The 16,153-nt window shown below is 40.1% G+C and overlaps 1 protein-coding gene across 2 annotated transcripts in view; it reads left to right on the top strand.

Moving 5' to 3' along the window:
* The window catches only part of slc23a4 (solute carrier family 23 member 4), a 29,155-nt gene extending 19,904 nt beyond the window's left edge, over window positions 1–9,251 (top strand). Inside the window, exons 7-13 of one of the 2 annotated variants that reach the window (XM_048607662.1) lie at window positions 1,018–1,174; window positions 2,261–2,514; window positions 3,664–3,828; window positions 6,776–6,884; window positions 7,794–7,889; window positions 8,098–8,204; window positions 8,781–8,889. In XM_048607662.1, coding sequence (XP_048463619.1) covers window positions 1,018–1,174; window positions 2,261–2,514; window positions 3,664–3,828; window positions 6,776–6,884; window positions 7,794–7,889; window positions 8,098–8,159 — 843 coding nt within the window. In that variant the 3' untranslated portion in view covers window positions 8,160–8,204; window positions 8,781–8,889. Of the gene's footprint in view, window positions 1–1,017; window positions 1,175–2,260; window positions 2,515–3,663; window positions 3,829–6,775; window positions 6,885–7,793; window positions 7,890–8,097; window positions 8,205–8,780 lie in introns of both variants that reach the window. The other variant, XM_020535551.2, reaches the window with a different exon arrangement.
* The last annotated feature ends 6,902 nt before the right edge of the window (window positions 9,252–16,153 follow it).

Raw genomic sequence — 16,153 nt, 5'->3', positions numbered from 1 at the left:
CTCCACTTTCCTGTCTCGACTACCACCTTTCTTTATATGGTGAGCTCCTCATTCCAGAAATGAATTGAGTGAATGTTCTCTGAACTGCTTCTAACGCAATTACAGCCTTTTGCAAATAAGAGGTCAAAAATGTACACAGTGCTCCAAGTGTGGTTTCACTCAGGCCCTGTACAACTGAAGTTAAACTGATTTTATATTCAATCTCTATTGCAATAGACTTCAATATTCAGATACCTTCCTGATCATTCACTGTACCTGTATACTAACGTTTTGTGGTTTGTCCAGCAGAACACCCAGATCTCTGGGTAACACCAAGCTTTGTAATCTGTCTGCATTTGAAGAGTATATTGCTTTTCTACACTTCCTGCCAAAGTGGACAAGTTCATATTTCACACAAATTTTAGTGCACTTAGTGAACTTGCACATATCCCTTTGTAGATTCTGTACCTCTTCTTGACAACTTACTTTTCTGCCTATCTATGTCATCAGCAAATTTTGCTCTCATACTTTTAGTCCATTCATCAGATTATTAGTATAAACTATAAATATTTGAAACCCCAGAACTGATCCCTGTGGTACTCCACAGTTGCAGCTTGCTAACCCATAAGATACCTATTTAACCCTATTCTCTATTTCATGTTAGTAAACCAAGCCTTTATCCATGTTAATATGTTATTCCCTACACCACATGCTCTTGTGTCGTAAACTTAGATGTGGAACTCTGAGCATACCACATCTAAATGATCCCCTTTATCTATCTTGTTACTTCCTGAAAAAAATGAATAAATTAGTTAAACATGACTTCCCTTTCAAAAAGCCACATTGACACTGCCCAACCACTTAATGATTTTCTAGGCATCTGTGATAAGGCCCTTAATAATAAATTCTAACAAGCTCCCTATGAAAATCAGTGGCATTAATCTTTCCCTAATTATTAAAATCCTCAACATTTTCAAATCTCAATTAAATCAGGATTTCTAACTATTATGAAAACAGCCTGATTTATTTCATGTTCAGGTACTTCTAGGAATTGCAGTTTCATGGATTATTAGTGTTCTACTGACGTATTTTAATGTGTTTCCTGATGACCCTGATGCTTATGGATATTATGCAAGAACGGACATAAAGAGTGACGTTATCATGCATGCTGATTGGTTTCGGATCCCATACCCTGGTAAGTAAAATAAGAAGGATAAGAAAATTATGAAGGTCAGGCATAATCTGTGTAATAGGGATGTGAGGATTGAGGAGTGACTGATCTTAGTTGTGCAGTTGATAGAAAATGGCTTTCAAAGGTGACCTGACCATCTTCCATTATATCCAAGTCCTTGATGCTTGACCTCGGCTCTGACCTCAGAGAGGATGTACACAGTCCCACTGCTCTTCTGCACTTGAGTCTAGAGGGCCTCCTGCTCCTGTAGATACAGGATATCATTCCTTTCCACCTCCTCCACTATGGCCTACAATGCAGCCCACTCTCTCCATTGTTTTGCCATTTTGCAGTGTTTCCCAGGTCAGTCTCACCTTCTGGATGCCTATGAGCACCCACTCCAGTCATATGACACCTCTTCTTTCAAAGGTTTGGGCTAACTCTACGCAGCGCAAGCTAAGCATAACTTGTGCTAGCCACTCACAATAATGTGTCCCGGTGATTCTCCCAGTCATTACTGGATGCTGAAATTATTAAAAGAGCAGACAGATGAAGACCTGCTCTCTCCCTGAAGGTTCAGAATTTAACCTGTTTTTTAAAAACAGACAGTAAGTACAAAAACCAAAAAAAGTGCATTTTTTAAGAGTGGAGGCTGAGTACCAGTGACGTCACTGGGGCTGTCAGTGACACCTGCAGAGAAACCACGTTCAAGCTTTCACGCCAGGCAAACCGAGTAGGAAAAGGACTCGGGACTAGAAGACACCCATTATTACAACTCACCTTCCTTTTTGTGATGCCAGGAGGAGCAGGAGTGCCATCTCCTGGTGAGTGTGGGAGGTGTTCCTTCAACCACTGGAATGGCTCCTGGCCACTCCTTCTCACCCTTCAGGCAGCTGCTATTTCAGTCTCCCAGGCCTATTGCGAACAAAGACGGTATAATTAATTGTCCACCTGTCCTAGACACCCTGTACAACTGCCACCAGTGTTAAAATCAGACTTTAATATGCCACAACAGTACATTATCACAGACTGTGAGATCATAAAATGGGATGCCACCTTGTCTAACGTTGGAAAACTGCAATGTCATTGCCTTTGTCTTTTTTCACTCAGGGCAGTGGGGATTACCAACAGTAAGCCTTGGTGGTACTTTTGGAATTCTGGCTGGAGTGATCTCGTCAATGATCGAGTCTGTTGGAGATTATCATGCCTGTGCTCGGCTTTGTGGTGCGCCACCTCCTCCGAAAGAAGCCATAAACCGAGGGATTGGCATCGAGGGAATCGGTTGTCTGTTTGCTGGAGCCTGGGGAACAGGAAATGGAACAACGTCCTACAGTGAGAATGTTGGTGCTCTGGGGATTACAAAGGTATAAACTGGACTGGAAAGCTGTTTTCTCAATCTATAAATACAAAGAAGAGGTTTTTATTTATTTTAACATTAATTGAAAGGTAATCATTGTTTCTCATTTTTATTCACCATGCCTACTTTGCTGCTCCATGATTAGCTTTTAAAGATGCACAAACATAACTCTGAGATTAAAGTTTTCATCAATACATAAAAACTATTTATTGTGAGGATTTGAAAGTAAGCCCTTTTTGTATTTTGCACACTATGTCCTAACCTGTGGAAAGTGAACCAAGAACATGGGTCCAGTTCCTATACAGTAGGCATCAAACACACAGATGCCACCACTGTGACGTCCAACTCTACAGCATTAACCACGTGGTGTAGCTCAAACCAGGAACATGGTAAAATAGGACATGAAGCTGAATTCATTCCTGTTCTGTAGTATTGAACATTAGTCCTCTATGAACCAAACAGGTCAGTGATAAAAGGTAATAGCCCAGGAAACTATCACTTCATTATTGCTTCTTTTCTGTACATTTTTCGGATGCCATGATATAACTAGAACAATTCATAGCAACAACTTGAAATGATGATATAGCGCATCAACAGGGAAGGAAAATCCCAAGATGCTTCAGAAATACAAGGGGAAAACACTAAACCAAAGGAGGAAACATTAGTTCTCTCATGCTCAACTCTCGGGTACTCTGCCCTAGATTTAATTCAGTTTCAGGCGCAGGGCATTCTGGGTAGCAAGAGAACTGCCTGGAGCAAGAAATTGAGGCTTGACAAGCTCAGTCCATCAACATCCACTTTTAAATATATTAACAGGAACTTCTCCTAGAGTTCCATAGGCACACAGATGTCCTCTCCTAAAACTATCCTTTCATCAAGTTTTCAATCCAGTTTTTCAAAGGTAAGTGTTGAACTACACAGATGATTATGTAGAACAGTGGGTTCCAACTCAGTGGGATGAAAGTCTCGTCTTCTGCTCTGTAAAACTCCCAAATTAAATAAGCTTGGAGCGGTCTGAAACTGGTTCCAAATGTATAACAAGACCATTGCACAGAGTTAATAATGGATTGATAATAAATTGTCAGTCAATTCCAGCAAAGACTGGCTAGAGTAAAAAATGGAAACTGGTGAAATATCTCACTCTTATTGATTTCAGGTGGGAAGTCGCAGAGTTATACTTTTCAGTGGATGCTTAATGCTTCTTGTGGGACTGTTTGTAAAAATTGGAGCAATTTTCAGTACCATCCCACAGCCAATAATCGGTGGAATGCTGTTGGTGATGTTTGGAGTCATTACAGCTATTGGGATTTCAAATTTGCAGGTATTGTTGATTCAGTGGCATTTTCCTTCAGGTTTCCAAATCACCAAATGACTACATTCTTGAATCCAAAGTTTCATCCAACAGATGAGGAAAAATAGATTCCTTTTCCTGTCTGCTTTTCTCATTGTAATTTTTTCATTCTATATCTCATAACTGCCATCGATTCAGTGAATCGGACACGTGAACATTTCGTGCTCAATAATTTGACCATTTGGTTGCTTTTCCTACAAAACACTCTGATCCTTCATTTTGCCAGCAGTCACTGATTTATAATTACACAAGTCCCAGATAGGGATATTGGCTGAATCTAATGGGGTTTTGTTTTGGTTAAGTACCTTAGGGGCTCAGTGGTTAGCACTGCTGCCTTACAGGGCCAGGAACCTGGGTTTGATTCCAGTCTCGAGCAACTGTCTGTGTGGAGTTTACACAATCTCCATTTCTGCACGAGTTTCCTCTGGATGGTCCGGTTTCCTCCCACAGTCCAAAGGTGTGCAGGTTAGGTGGATTGGCCATGGTTAAATTGCTCATAGTGTTCAGGGATGTGCAGGCTAGGTGGATTTGCCTTGGAAATGTGGGGTTACAGGGATAGGTAGTGGGGTGGGTCTGGGTGGGATGCTGTTCGGAGGGTCGGTGTGGACTTGATGGGCAGCATGGCCTGCTTCCACACTGTAGGGAATTCTAGGAGTCTATTGGTGTCACTAAGTTTCTTGAAGGGTTTCCATAGTTCAGGCATCACATCATGAATCTTGAGAGTATCACAACGTTACAGTCAATACTGTTGATAGAGTTAATCCTAGGGAACTCCATGAGCACCATGATCTCTGTGTGATATCACACTGCCCCACTGATTTTATTCGACTTGTTGTGAGTGGCCAATAGTTTTATCTGCACATTTAAATGAACATCTTTTAAACTTCTTTAATATTTTTAATAATTTAGAAGAAAAGGATAAAAGGTTATATTTCAAAACAGTATCAAGTCTTTCTTTTCATTGAGTGCTTGACCTGTGGGCAGAATGTTTAGGTCTCACCAGGGGCCCCCAGGCAGATGGGGCCTACAGAATACTAGCACTAGCCAGCATATCAGCTTCTGACACTATTACTGGTGCTGACTAACTTAGGTGAGACATGTTTAGGGTCTGGTCTAGATGGACCATCTTCATAAAGTAGGGGGAACCAATCAGGTTCATTAGAGACTCGTCCCTGAGAATTACAGGCAGTCAACTGGCCTGTTCCAGTCAGCCACCATTTTCCTGATAGAGCGTGGATTGTTAAATTGTCTCAGGCACACACACACAGCCAGTGGCTCCCTGTACTGGGATTTCCCTCTTCCATAGTGATAGCCTGCCTTTCATAGGGTTGAATTATAAACTGGTAATACAAGTTCACAATACCCTTTTGTTATTTACTCATCAAATGTTCTACCAGAGACTGATCACTGGAAATTTGACTATGGTCATTGCTGAGGAAGTCATTTTAATATGACTACGTGTACAAAAGTGAGCTTGCATGACTATCACATCTGTGTAACTCAGCTGAATCAGCTTTGGAAGCCTGCCTTTATCAGTGTGTAGCTTGGATTGGCAATATTGTACTTGGTAAGTGGTGAAGGAGGGAAATCTGGAAGAGAGAGCAAGCAGGAAGAAACTTCAGGAAGGCAGAGATTGTGGAGAAGGGTGAAGCAGTCTGGATTGACCAGCATTCTCTGACTGGATGATCCTAGAAAAGTGAGAATGCTCCTCCCATTTTCATATTCAAGAAACGTGGCAGATGGAATACAATGTGAAAAAAATGTGAGGTTATCCATATTGAGAGAGAGAACAGCTATGCTTACTTTTTTTTTTAAAAGTTATGAGATTACAAAGTGTAGATGCACAAAGAGGCCTGGGGGTCCTCCTCAAAAAGTCATTGAAGGCTAATGTGCAGATGCTGCAAACTATTAGGAAGGCTAATTATAATTTATTTATAATCAACGTGTTCAGACATGATATTACAAACCATGGTGAGACTAAAACCCAAACTTTCTGCCCCAGAGGTAGAGGCAATACCATTGCATACACCCACCCCTCAGGATAGCTAATGTTTATCCCTATAGCATGAGGATGTAGGTAGGGGAATGTGTTCAATTGTATAGAACCTCAGTTAAGATCTTCTGGTACAATGGTATTGGCACTACTTTTGAGCCTGGAGGCCTAGGTACAAGTCTTAACTGATTCAGAGGTGTGTAGTAACATCTCTGAACAGCTTGATTAGACAATATCTAGAGCCTTGGCCAGCCTGTGCTTGGTATACTGTGTGCAGTTTTGGTTCCCTTACCTTAGGAAGATACTATTGCCATGGGCTGAATGCAACAAAGATTCATAGACTTGTTCCTGGGATGGCAGGACTGTCCTATGAAGGGAGGTTAGGTAAACTGGGCCTGGATTTTTTTAAAGTTTGAGAAATAAGAAATGATCTCATTGCAACATTCAACATACTTTAAGGGATAGGTAAAGTAGATGTAAGTAAGATGTTTTCCCTCGTTTGGGAGACTAGAACCAGAGGTATAATTTCAAAATAAGCAGGAAGCCACTTTGGACTGAGATGAAGAGAAATAATTTTTTACTCTGTGTTTGGAATTCTCTATCCCAGAGGGCTGTGGAAACTCAATAATTATGTTTAAAGCAGAGATTTACAGATTGCTAAATACCAATGACAATACGACATTACCGATATGGAGATAGTGTAGGGAAAAAGGCATTGAAGTAGGTGAACAGCCATGATTGTAGTGAATAGCAGAGCAGGCTGAATGGGCTGAATTGACTCATCACGCCACTATGTTCCTAACTTAAAGTTCAAGGCAAGTTCAGAACAGCAAATTATGGATAGCTATCTGAAAGTGTGAGGTCAAGCATCATTTTCACATTCCTGCATTTTTCTGATTGCAGTTATATTTTCTCTCCTTTTAGTTTGTAGATATGAATTCATCAAGAAATATATTTATTTTTGGATTTTCCATGTTTTCTGGCATGGTTATTCCCAACTGGATGAATAAATACCCACTTGCTATTCAAACAGGTAGGAAATCAACTTATTACTCCAAATATACCTGGATTGATAAATAATTAGGTAAGCAGACTGAAGAAACTGGAGTGTCTTTGGCATTTTGGTGTTTGGGCAGAATTATTAGCTGTTGGCTATGTAGGTATAATATAGTAACTGTCTTATCCTTGCAATATGTTATTTTTCTCTCATTTTTGTGCCTGGCCCTTGGAAGGAAGGGACATGTGCAAGAATTTTCTGGATTGACTTTATTAAACTTCCTTTGTGTATCACTATATTATTTATATGCTCATCAAGAATAAAAATATCACAGCTGGGCATAGAGACATGTTTATTATTTCCCCTTGTCTGCATTGAGCACTGCCTGGGTATTTTGCATAACAACTAGGTGCAGAGCAATAATGCTGTACCAACAAAACATGATCCACATTCAGAACTACACTACGGTAACATTTTCATTTCTTAAATCAGTCATCTTGTGGCCTCTGAGTGAGATTGCAGAGTTTAGCACTAAGTGACAGAGTTTGGAGGTGGTGTAGGTTCCTAATCAGTTGAAACTAGATTCAAACTCTCCACACTCACAAAAGGCCTTTTGCAACTAACAGATAGATGTGAATCCAAATTCCAGACTGAAAGGTCAATTTCTGACTAAGCTACACAAGGGTCTTCTCCATTTTACTCAAGTACTATTTGGTCTAACTTATTCCTCTAATATTCGAACCACACTCTAATTTTGGTGACTTTATCTTTCTCCTGGCTCTCTGCCTCTTTCAACCCTTTTCCACTTAATACAAAGCAATGGTAATTTTAAAATTAGGGTTTTGTATACTTAATGGAATCTGGAGGAATTTTACTTAATCTCAGTCAGGATTAAATGAAAATGTTAACACTGACAGAAAGCTAAAGAAATGTTTTGTTTCACAGGAGTACTTCCATTAGATCAAGTCATTCGTGTCCTTTTAACCACCAGTATGTTTGTTGGTGGATTTTTTGGATTTTTTCTGGATAATACTCTACCAGGTAAGCTTCCTCTCCTTGCCACACTGCTACAGTATTCTTCATATGTATTAGAGGACTTGCTTATTTCTTGTTGTAAATTAGAATTACCAGAAAAACCATTATTAAACTTTTCAACACCATAGATACTGCTAAGATGACTAAATCTGATTATTATGTGACATTCTGACCAGGAGATAGCTGCAAATCTTATTGCATTTACTTTATAAAGGTTGGACCTTTGTAGTTCAGTCCCAATGCTCATGGTTTCAAGAACCAGAAAGCCAGCAGTGAAAAAGTAACAAAGAAAAGCTGGGAATTGGAAAGAAGAAACCAGAGGTAGAGGAACTTTGATTCCATCAGTAACTAAATAACTTGCTGAAAATGCACTGATAACTATCAGTAATGCTGGTAATACCGATCCCCCTCATAACCAACAGTAGTACAAGTCACTGAGTCTATACTAATTGGGAGGAGTAGGTCTGATATCCTACTTTGCTACTGCTACCCACCCATAATGCCAGCCAAAATCTCCTGGCTTTGCACAAAATAACGAGGCTCCCTTATTGATACTACTTTAACAAGCCTCATCTTTTGCTAACTACTGCAACTTAAATTTTAAAATCTCTTGGCTGCTAATAGCAATTCCTGGGAGATCCACACTCCATTTGGTTGATAGCTGAGTCAACCAAGAGGATCGGCAAGCTTACTTACCTTCAGAATGAAGAACAAAAACATACATTTATGTAGTGGCTTGTTTTATTTCTGGGGATGATCCACATTATGATATTATTTACTTTGTGAATTGCACGGTGGATAAACACAGAAGTCACTGGGAGTCATTTCCAGTAGATGAAAAGGCAACTCATATGCAGGCAAAGACAGGAGTCAAAAGTGAATACTGATGTTTTACAGGTACAGAGAAAGAACGTGGGTTAATCGCATGGAAAGAAAATAACTTTGAAGATGATGACAAAGGAGCAAATGAGAGTGGCTGCTACAATTTACCTTTTGGAATTGGCACAAAATGTTGCACTGGAGCCTGGAGAAGATACGTCCCTTTCTGCCCACAGCCAAAACCCCCTGAGAAAAGGGTGGAAGTGAAGACTCAGGAAATTCTTAACGAGACTCTATTTTAACAACATTGGGTAAACTCTGAATAGACCATTCTCACATCAGACTTTGCCAAAAATAGAATAAATATGTTCATTTCATGTTTCTCCGAGACTGATTTTCAATTTCCACTGTAACAAAGATATGCTGGAAAAGATGTTGAGAATATATTGGGGTGAGGGCTAGAGGATCCTTCCTACAAAATTACAAATGGTTATGAGAGAATATTACTGTCATATCTTTGGAAAATATATTATACTTTCATTGAGTTCACTTGTTGTTTCAAGGCATCTTTTTGTTTCAATGTTTAAAATTGATTGCTCCAATGGTTTCCTTCTTGTGACCACTGAGGAATAACACTGAAAAGTCAAACACTCCCATAGTGTCAGGGTAAAACAATTGCACATCAGTGAAAGTACAATTGAGTTGAACACTCAATTTAGAAATAATTCAATGCTATTTACACAACTTTACTGTAAAGACAAGCACTTGTAAGAATTAGATTCAGATCATCTCAAAAACATTTCATTTGTACAACTTAACAGTAGCAAAGAGATTTTCGTTCTATCTGTCCTGAAACTCAAACTGTGGAGATAAATGTCTGCAGTCCTCATGCCATAAAACATACTGCAGAGGACAAAAACCCAGTATAAATGAAAAAGTGAAATGTGGATAGGAAATAATGAAGATATAAAGCTTTTACTCAACTTCTATTATCCAAGCAAAGCAGCTAATTGATGAGTAGTTGGTGAGCCAGGTTTAATAGAAATAGACAAGTCAAATAAACAAAGGCTTGGCAGAGCATTTCGGTCCCTTGGAGTGCACTTCCTCTTTCATGTAGGACATCCGGGATACATCTCATATCTTTGGCAACCATACTTGGAGGTTCTGAAGCTTGAGGAGCAGCTGGTGCTACTGTGTGTAACTACGAGCCTAGGCTTCATGTAAAGCACATTTCTGCAGTTTGAGAAAGTGCAGGTATGGATGGAAAGGGTGACTACCACATAGTTGAGGAGGATCACTCATGGCCTCGGAATGGAATACTGGTGAGAGAGATAGCTCTGACTACACTCCCCAGAGAAGCTATCTGTAATACAATTATCTCATGTCAGCTGTATAGGCACCAGGAGCAAGAATGGTTAGTAATATCAATCAGGGATGCTATAGTTTGCGGAACAGGCAGACATTTCTATAAAGGAAGATGTGAATCCAGATTATTATACTGCATCCTTGGTTTCTGGATCAAAAGATGCCACGGAGCAGCTACAGGGAATTTGGGGAAAAAAGATGGGTGTTCAAGGAGGACAACATTAGTAGTTGTGGTTTTTCCTTACATTCATGTGGATGGTTTGCAAGTGATAATAGGGAAGGTTAAAAGCAATTCAGGGGAATAAGAACCAGGATAAATATTCGGAAGGAAAAAAAAATCAACAGTGAATTGACAGGACTGAGAAAGGCAGACAACATAAGAGAAAATAATAAGGTATTAGGTGAGATTAAAGAATGAGGGAATACATTAATATCTAAATTATGTTTACGGTGCATGTATTTGAATACACAGAGTGTAGTAATGAAGGTTGGTGTGCTGCACGTACAGATGGCCATGCAGGAATAGGATGTTGTCATGAGAATAGAGATCAGGCTCAAAAGGAGGGAGGGATTAAGCATGAAATACTTCTGGATACAGGGTGCTCAGCAAAGATAAGGAAGGAAGAAAAGCAGGAGGGAAGGTAGTAATTAAGGAAGATTAGAATAGTAATAAGATAGGGAAGACAAAGTCAAGAATTGCTGAAATAAAACAAAGCACTGCAGATGCCAAAAATCTGAAACAAAAACAGAAATAGCTGGAGAAACTCAGCAGGTCTGGCAGCATCTGTGGGTCTCTGGACTCAAAACATTGACTCTGCTTTCTCTCCACAGATGCTGCCAGACCTGCTGAGTTTCTCCAGCTATTTCTGTTTTTGTATTGAAGAATTTTTGAAGAGGACATAGGAAAAAATATTCTATATCTGCATTTTTCTGGACCAACGAAGAAGGCATTACTGGATTTGAATCTGCAGAAACGAGATAGGACAAGTTAATCAAGTGGCAGTGGAGGGTCATTTTAAGGGACTATAGTCATAATACTGACAGTTTAAATTAACTGTGAAAAAGGGACAAAGAGCCTATCGGAGTAAAAATACTTCATTGGGAGAGGGCCAGCTTCAATGAGAGGAGAACAAATATGGCCCAGGTACATTGAAACCAAAGATCAGCACAGGCAATAATATCATGGATCAATGAACTGCCTTTAAAGAACAGATGGTTCAGGTACAATTGAGGTAAGGTCCCATAAAGGAAAAAACTGGATAAATGAGAGGTTCTGAATGGTGAAAGAGATAGAAGACAGAAGTGATAAAAGGGTGATATGACACATTCGGTTTATAATACAAGTAAGAGCCAGGTGAATGAAGGAAGTTCAGAGCAGACGTGAAAAAAAGTAAATGAGAGAAGAAAGACAGCAAGTGGCAAGAGACTGGGAGCTAAACAACATGGAATTGTACAGTTTTCTACAAGTATAACATTCATAAAGCACTAGTAAGAACAGTAGGGCTGAATAAGGACCAGAAACTTACACATAGAGGTGGAGGACATCACTAATGTACTGAATGAAGTAATTTGGTAAGATATCCTTTTAGAGACAGAGTCATACAGCATTGAAACAAGCCCTTTGCCCCACCACGTCTATGCTGACGAACAAAGCCAAACTACACTAGTCCCATTTACCTGCACTTGGTCCATTGCTTAGTATTCCCTGGGTTCTTACGTGTTTGTCCAGATGCTTCTTAAATGATGCAAGAGTACCTGCCTTCACTACCCTCTCAGGCAGCATGTTCCATATTTCTATCACCCACTGGGTAGAAATATTTTTCCTCAGATTCCTCCAAACCCACATATTGCTCAGTTTAAACTTTTATGCTCCTTGGTCCTATGCATGTCTGCCATGGAGGAAAAGATTCTCACTATCTACACTATCATAATTTATATATCTCAATCAGATCTCCCCTCAGTCTCCTCTGTTCCAAGAAACAAACACAGCCTATCCAGACTCTCCTCATAACTGAGACTTTTCCATCCCAGGCAGAATCCTGGTGAATCTCCTCTGCACCCTCTCCAGCGTAAACAAGTCCTTCCGATAGCGTGGTGACCGGAAACACACAATATTCTATCTGTGGCTTAAAAAGCTCCATAAAGTTGCAACACAAATTCCCTATGAAGGCAAGCATCTCTGTATGCCTTCTTCACTACCCAGTGCTGATAACTTCAGGGATCTATGGACTTGTACACGAAGTTCCCTGGATGCACTTAAAAAAATCCACTGTCTAATCCTTTCACACTAACACAATCCCTAGCAAAATTGAAATCCCCTACAATCATAACCCTACTCCTCACATACCACTCTAATTTACCTACATAGAGTCATAGTCATACGACATGGAAACAGACCCTTCGGTCCAACCAGATGCATGCCAAACTTAATCCCAAACTAAACTAGTCCCACCAGGCTGCTCCTGGCCCATATCCCTCCAAACCTTTCCCATTCATGTACTTATCCAAATGCCTTTTAAACGTTGCTTAATCTGCCTGCATCCACCACTTCCTCAGGAAGTTCATGCCATGTGAACCACCCTGTGTAAAATATTTGCCCCTCATTTTTTTTTAAAATCTCTATCCTCTCACCTTAAAAATGTGCTCCTTGTCTTAAAATCCCCCATCCTAGGGAAAACACAACTACCATATCTGCTCCTCTATCTCCCTCTGACTATTGGGAGGCCTGTAGTACAAACTCAGCAAAGCAATCACTCCTTTTTTATTTCTAAGTTCTACCCAGATGGTCTCATTTAAGACCCTCCTTGGATGTCCTTCCTCATTACTGCAGTGATGGTTTCCTTTATCAATAATGCTATGTTCCCATCTCTCTTACATCTCCCCTATTGCACCCGAAATTTCTACACCCTGAAATGTTGAGCTGGCAGTCCTGTTCTTCCTTCAACGATGTCTCAGTGATTGAAACAATAAATTCTCACATGCTGATCAATGCTCTAAGTTCATCTGCCTTACCAGTCAAGCTCCTTGCACTAAAATAGATATCATTTAGCTTTCTAGATCTCCCATGTGCCTTATCATGCCCACGTCTTCTCTGCCTATTGACTGTCCTGGCAATCCTTCCATACCTGATGGGACCTTGCTCTTAAATTTACATCTGCTCCGTGCTCCATTTCTCTGCCAGGTTAATTTAAAACCTCCCCGATAGCATTAGCGAACCTCCCAGCAAGGATATTGAGCCCATTCCTGTTCGAGTGTAACCTGTCTAGCTTGTACAGGTTCAAAACTACCCCAGAAGCTGTCCCAATGATCCAAAAATGTAAAACCCTCCCTCCTAAACCATCCCTTTAATCTTGCATTCAACTGACCTATCGTCCTATTCCTACAGTCAACTGCACATGGCACTGGAAGTAATCTGGAGATTACATCCTTAGTAGTTTCTCTCTTTAATCTACTACCTAATTCTCTAAATTCCTGTTGCATGACCTCATTTCTTATTGTACCCAAGTCATTAGTATCAACATGCTGTCTGTTTACCCTTCCAATTCAGAGCATTCTGCAGCTGCTTCTATAAATCTAAATTCAAATGATGGTCCATATCCAGAAAGCTGGCCAAGCACACCATGTCAGAGAGGACAAAGGCAGTGATCAAGTACACCAGCTCCAAGTGAAACACCGTATTGTACTGAAAAAAACCAAAGATCCACCTCAGCTCACCAGACCTGAGCCAGCCCTTTATCTGTACCATGGGCAGCAAACTTGTGTTGGGAGGCTCGATACTGGTAACTTACCATTGTTATTCTGCTTTTCCTTGTGCTATAGATTAAAATATTCAAGTTTTCTCATTCCAAAAACTTGATGGCTGGTTTTGTGACACAGTAAATTTTAACAAATTGATTAAAAGTGCTGTAAAGAATATGGTCTGCAGGTTGTAAATAGCAGCAAAGACAGCACTTCAACCATGCCAAGGCCAACAGTGGTGGATTCAGTGCCAGTCAGTAAGCCACTTAACTTTCACAGATTCAAAATACCCATTCTACAGAAGGCAGGTAGCATTAGACAGACAACCAGACAAAACATCAGGTGCATAACTTTTTCACCTCAGACCCCTTCCAGATTGCTACAGAGGAAATTACCCGTATCATCTAGCTTGCAGTTTACAGTTGAATCACTTTTGTTTTAAGAACAAACCAGTATTTTATTTGAACAATGGACAGTATCAGACCAATAAGCAAAGCACATGGGGATTTTCAGCAAAGTTCCTCCTGTCCAGAGTGTAACAGACCAGAAGCAAGCAAGGAGTTTACAATTAGGAAAGGTTTCCACTCCATCAGACTTCAACTGATGCATGATAAACCACAACATAATTGAAATGTGCATCAGCTGACAGCACCTTTATCCTGCGACACTCATGCAGTGACTTTGCGTGACTCTTTCACCCAACCAGGAACATCAGAGGTTGGGCTGCTACAAGACAGAAAATATCCCCAACATCTCTCCACAACCCGCCACATCTGAACATTGTACAACCAATCAATGTTATGAGATCAGCACGAACATCATTGTGTATTTTACTGATGTTTTCAAGAAAATAATTCAGTACTTTGTTTGCTCTGGGTACTCCCAACAATATAGCCTACAGAAATGATTATTTGCTGTATTCTGCACAATCTAGCAATACAAAAGCAAATAGCAATTTTGCAGTACAGAATTGGAGTTATGCTGAGAAAATGAATTTTGTTGAAATTTTCATCTTGCATTCATCAGGGCAATTCAAATACCCAAGTAACAGAAAAACCACAGTTATACCAAATGAGGGGCGACTGCTAATTGGCTAGCAGTTGAATTCTGATTGCTAGAGGCATTGCCATGGAAAATGTACCAGTTAATGACAACTGACAGTTAACTGGCAACATTTAGATTTTATACAAGATGGGTTGACTCTGGTTAGAGCACTGTCCTAAGAAATGAACTAATAATGACTGCCACCTATTTCGATATATTGAAACAGATTCCATATGTGCATATATTCTGTCTGTTTGCAAAGTACAGGGTCCAAATATATTAATACATGTAGCTTCCAATATATGGTGTGCCATACTGCAGCCTGTCAGACAATCCTAAATTGATCATCAGCATAATCCTTTGTGCACTCAGGATTGTGTAGGAGATGGTGTCCAATTGCAGAATCATATGTTGGACACTGTCCTGTGAATTTTGCAAGTGCAGCCAGGTTGGGTATGGTCAGTACCTTGGTTGTTACAAACCACAAAAGGATGCACAGATGAAAACAACACATACACGAACTGTGCCTGTTGCAATGCAACAAAATAGGTGATATCCTCTGGCTCATCATCAGGGCAATGTTTTGTGTTACAAGGACGTTTTATATTTGATATTGCATGGAGGACTTACCTGGAGTAGTTTCTTTAAAGGAAGTCATTTAAAGTTCACTTTGGAGATTTTGTTTCAAAACCAGATTCCTAGTAATTACATGACCAATTATAATTGCATGCTTTGCTGCAAATCCTGGCTGGGTTTGAACAATGACTGGCTGAGAAAGGACTTTGCTTTTTGGACAGCGGTTAGCTCAGTTGGCTGGACAGCTTGTTTGCAATTGATGTGATGTCAAGAGCTTGGCTTTAATTCTGGCACTGGCTGAAGTCACCATGAAGGACTCTCGTCAAACTCTTCCCCTCACCGGAGGCATGGTAACCCCTCAGGTTAAACCACCACCAATCATCCCTTCTTAATGAGAGCAACCATGTGGTCTGGTAGGACGATGGTATCTTTACCTTTCAGTTGGAAGAGAACAGAGTTGTAGTAAGGATTGCTGTGAACAAGCTGTCCAGCTCATCTCTCCTCTTTCTGAAAATAAAACCCTCTGTATCACAGTTCAGGGTGTAACCTATTTGGGCTTTTGAAAGAACATCAAGATTCAGCAGGCTACGTCTGCATGATTTTGGAGGCAACTGTGCATGATTAGTGACTTGATCATATGTGTCAGAACATCAGAGCAATGGACTCGAAACAACCTTCATTTTTCTCACCTGATATATCTTATTGCTGTACTTCCTCCAACTGGAATT

The sequence above is a fragment of the Rhincodon typus genome, chromosome 18 (assembly GCF_021869965.1).
Source record: "Rhincodon typus isolate 14 chromosome 18, sRhiTyp1.1, whole genome shotgun sequence".
In the NCBI taxonomy this organism is placed as follows: Eukaryota; Metazoa; Chordata; class Chondrichthyes; order Orectolobiformes; family Rhincodontidae; genus Rhincodon; species Rhincodon typus.
Note: the sequence above shows the minus strand (reverse complement) of the source record. Positions and strands in the feature narration are given on the sequence as shown.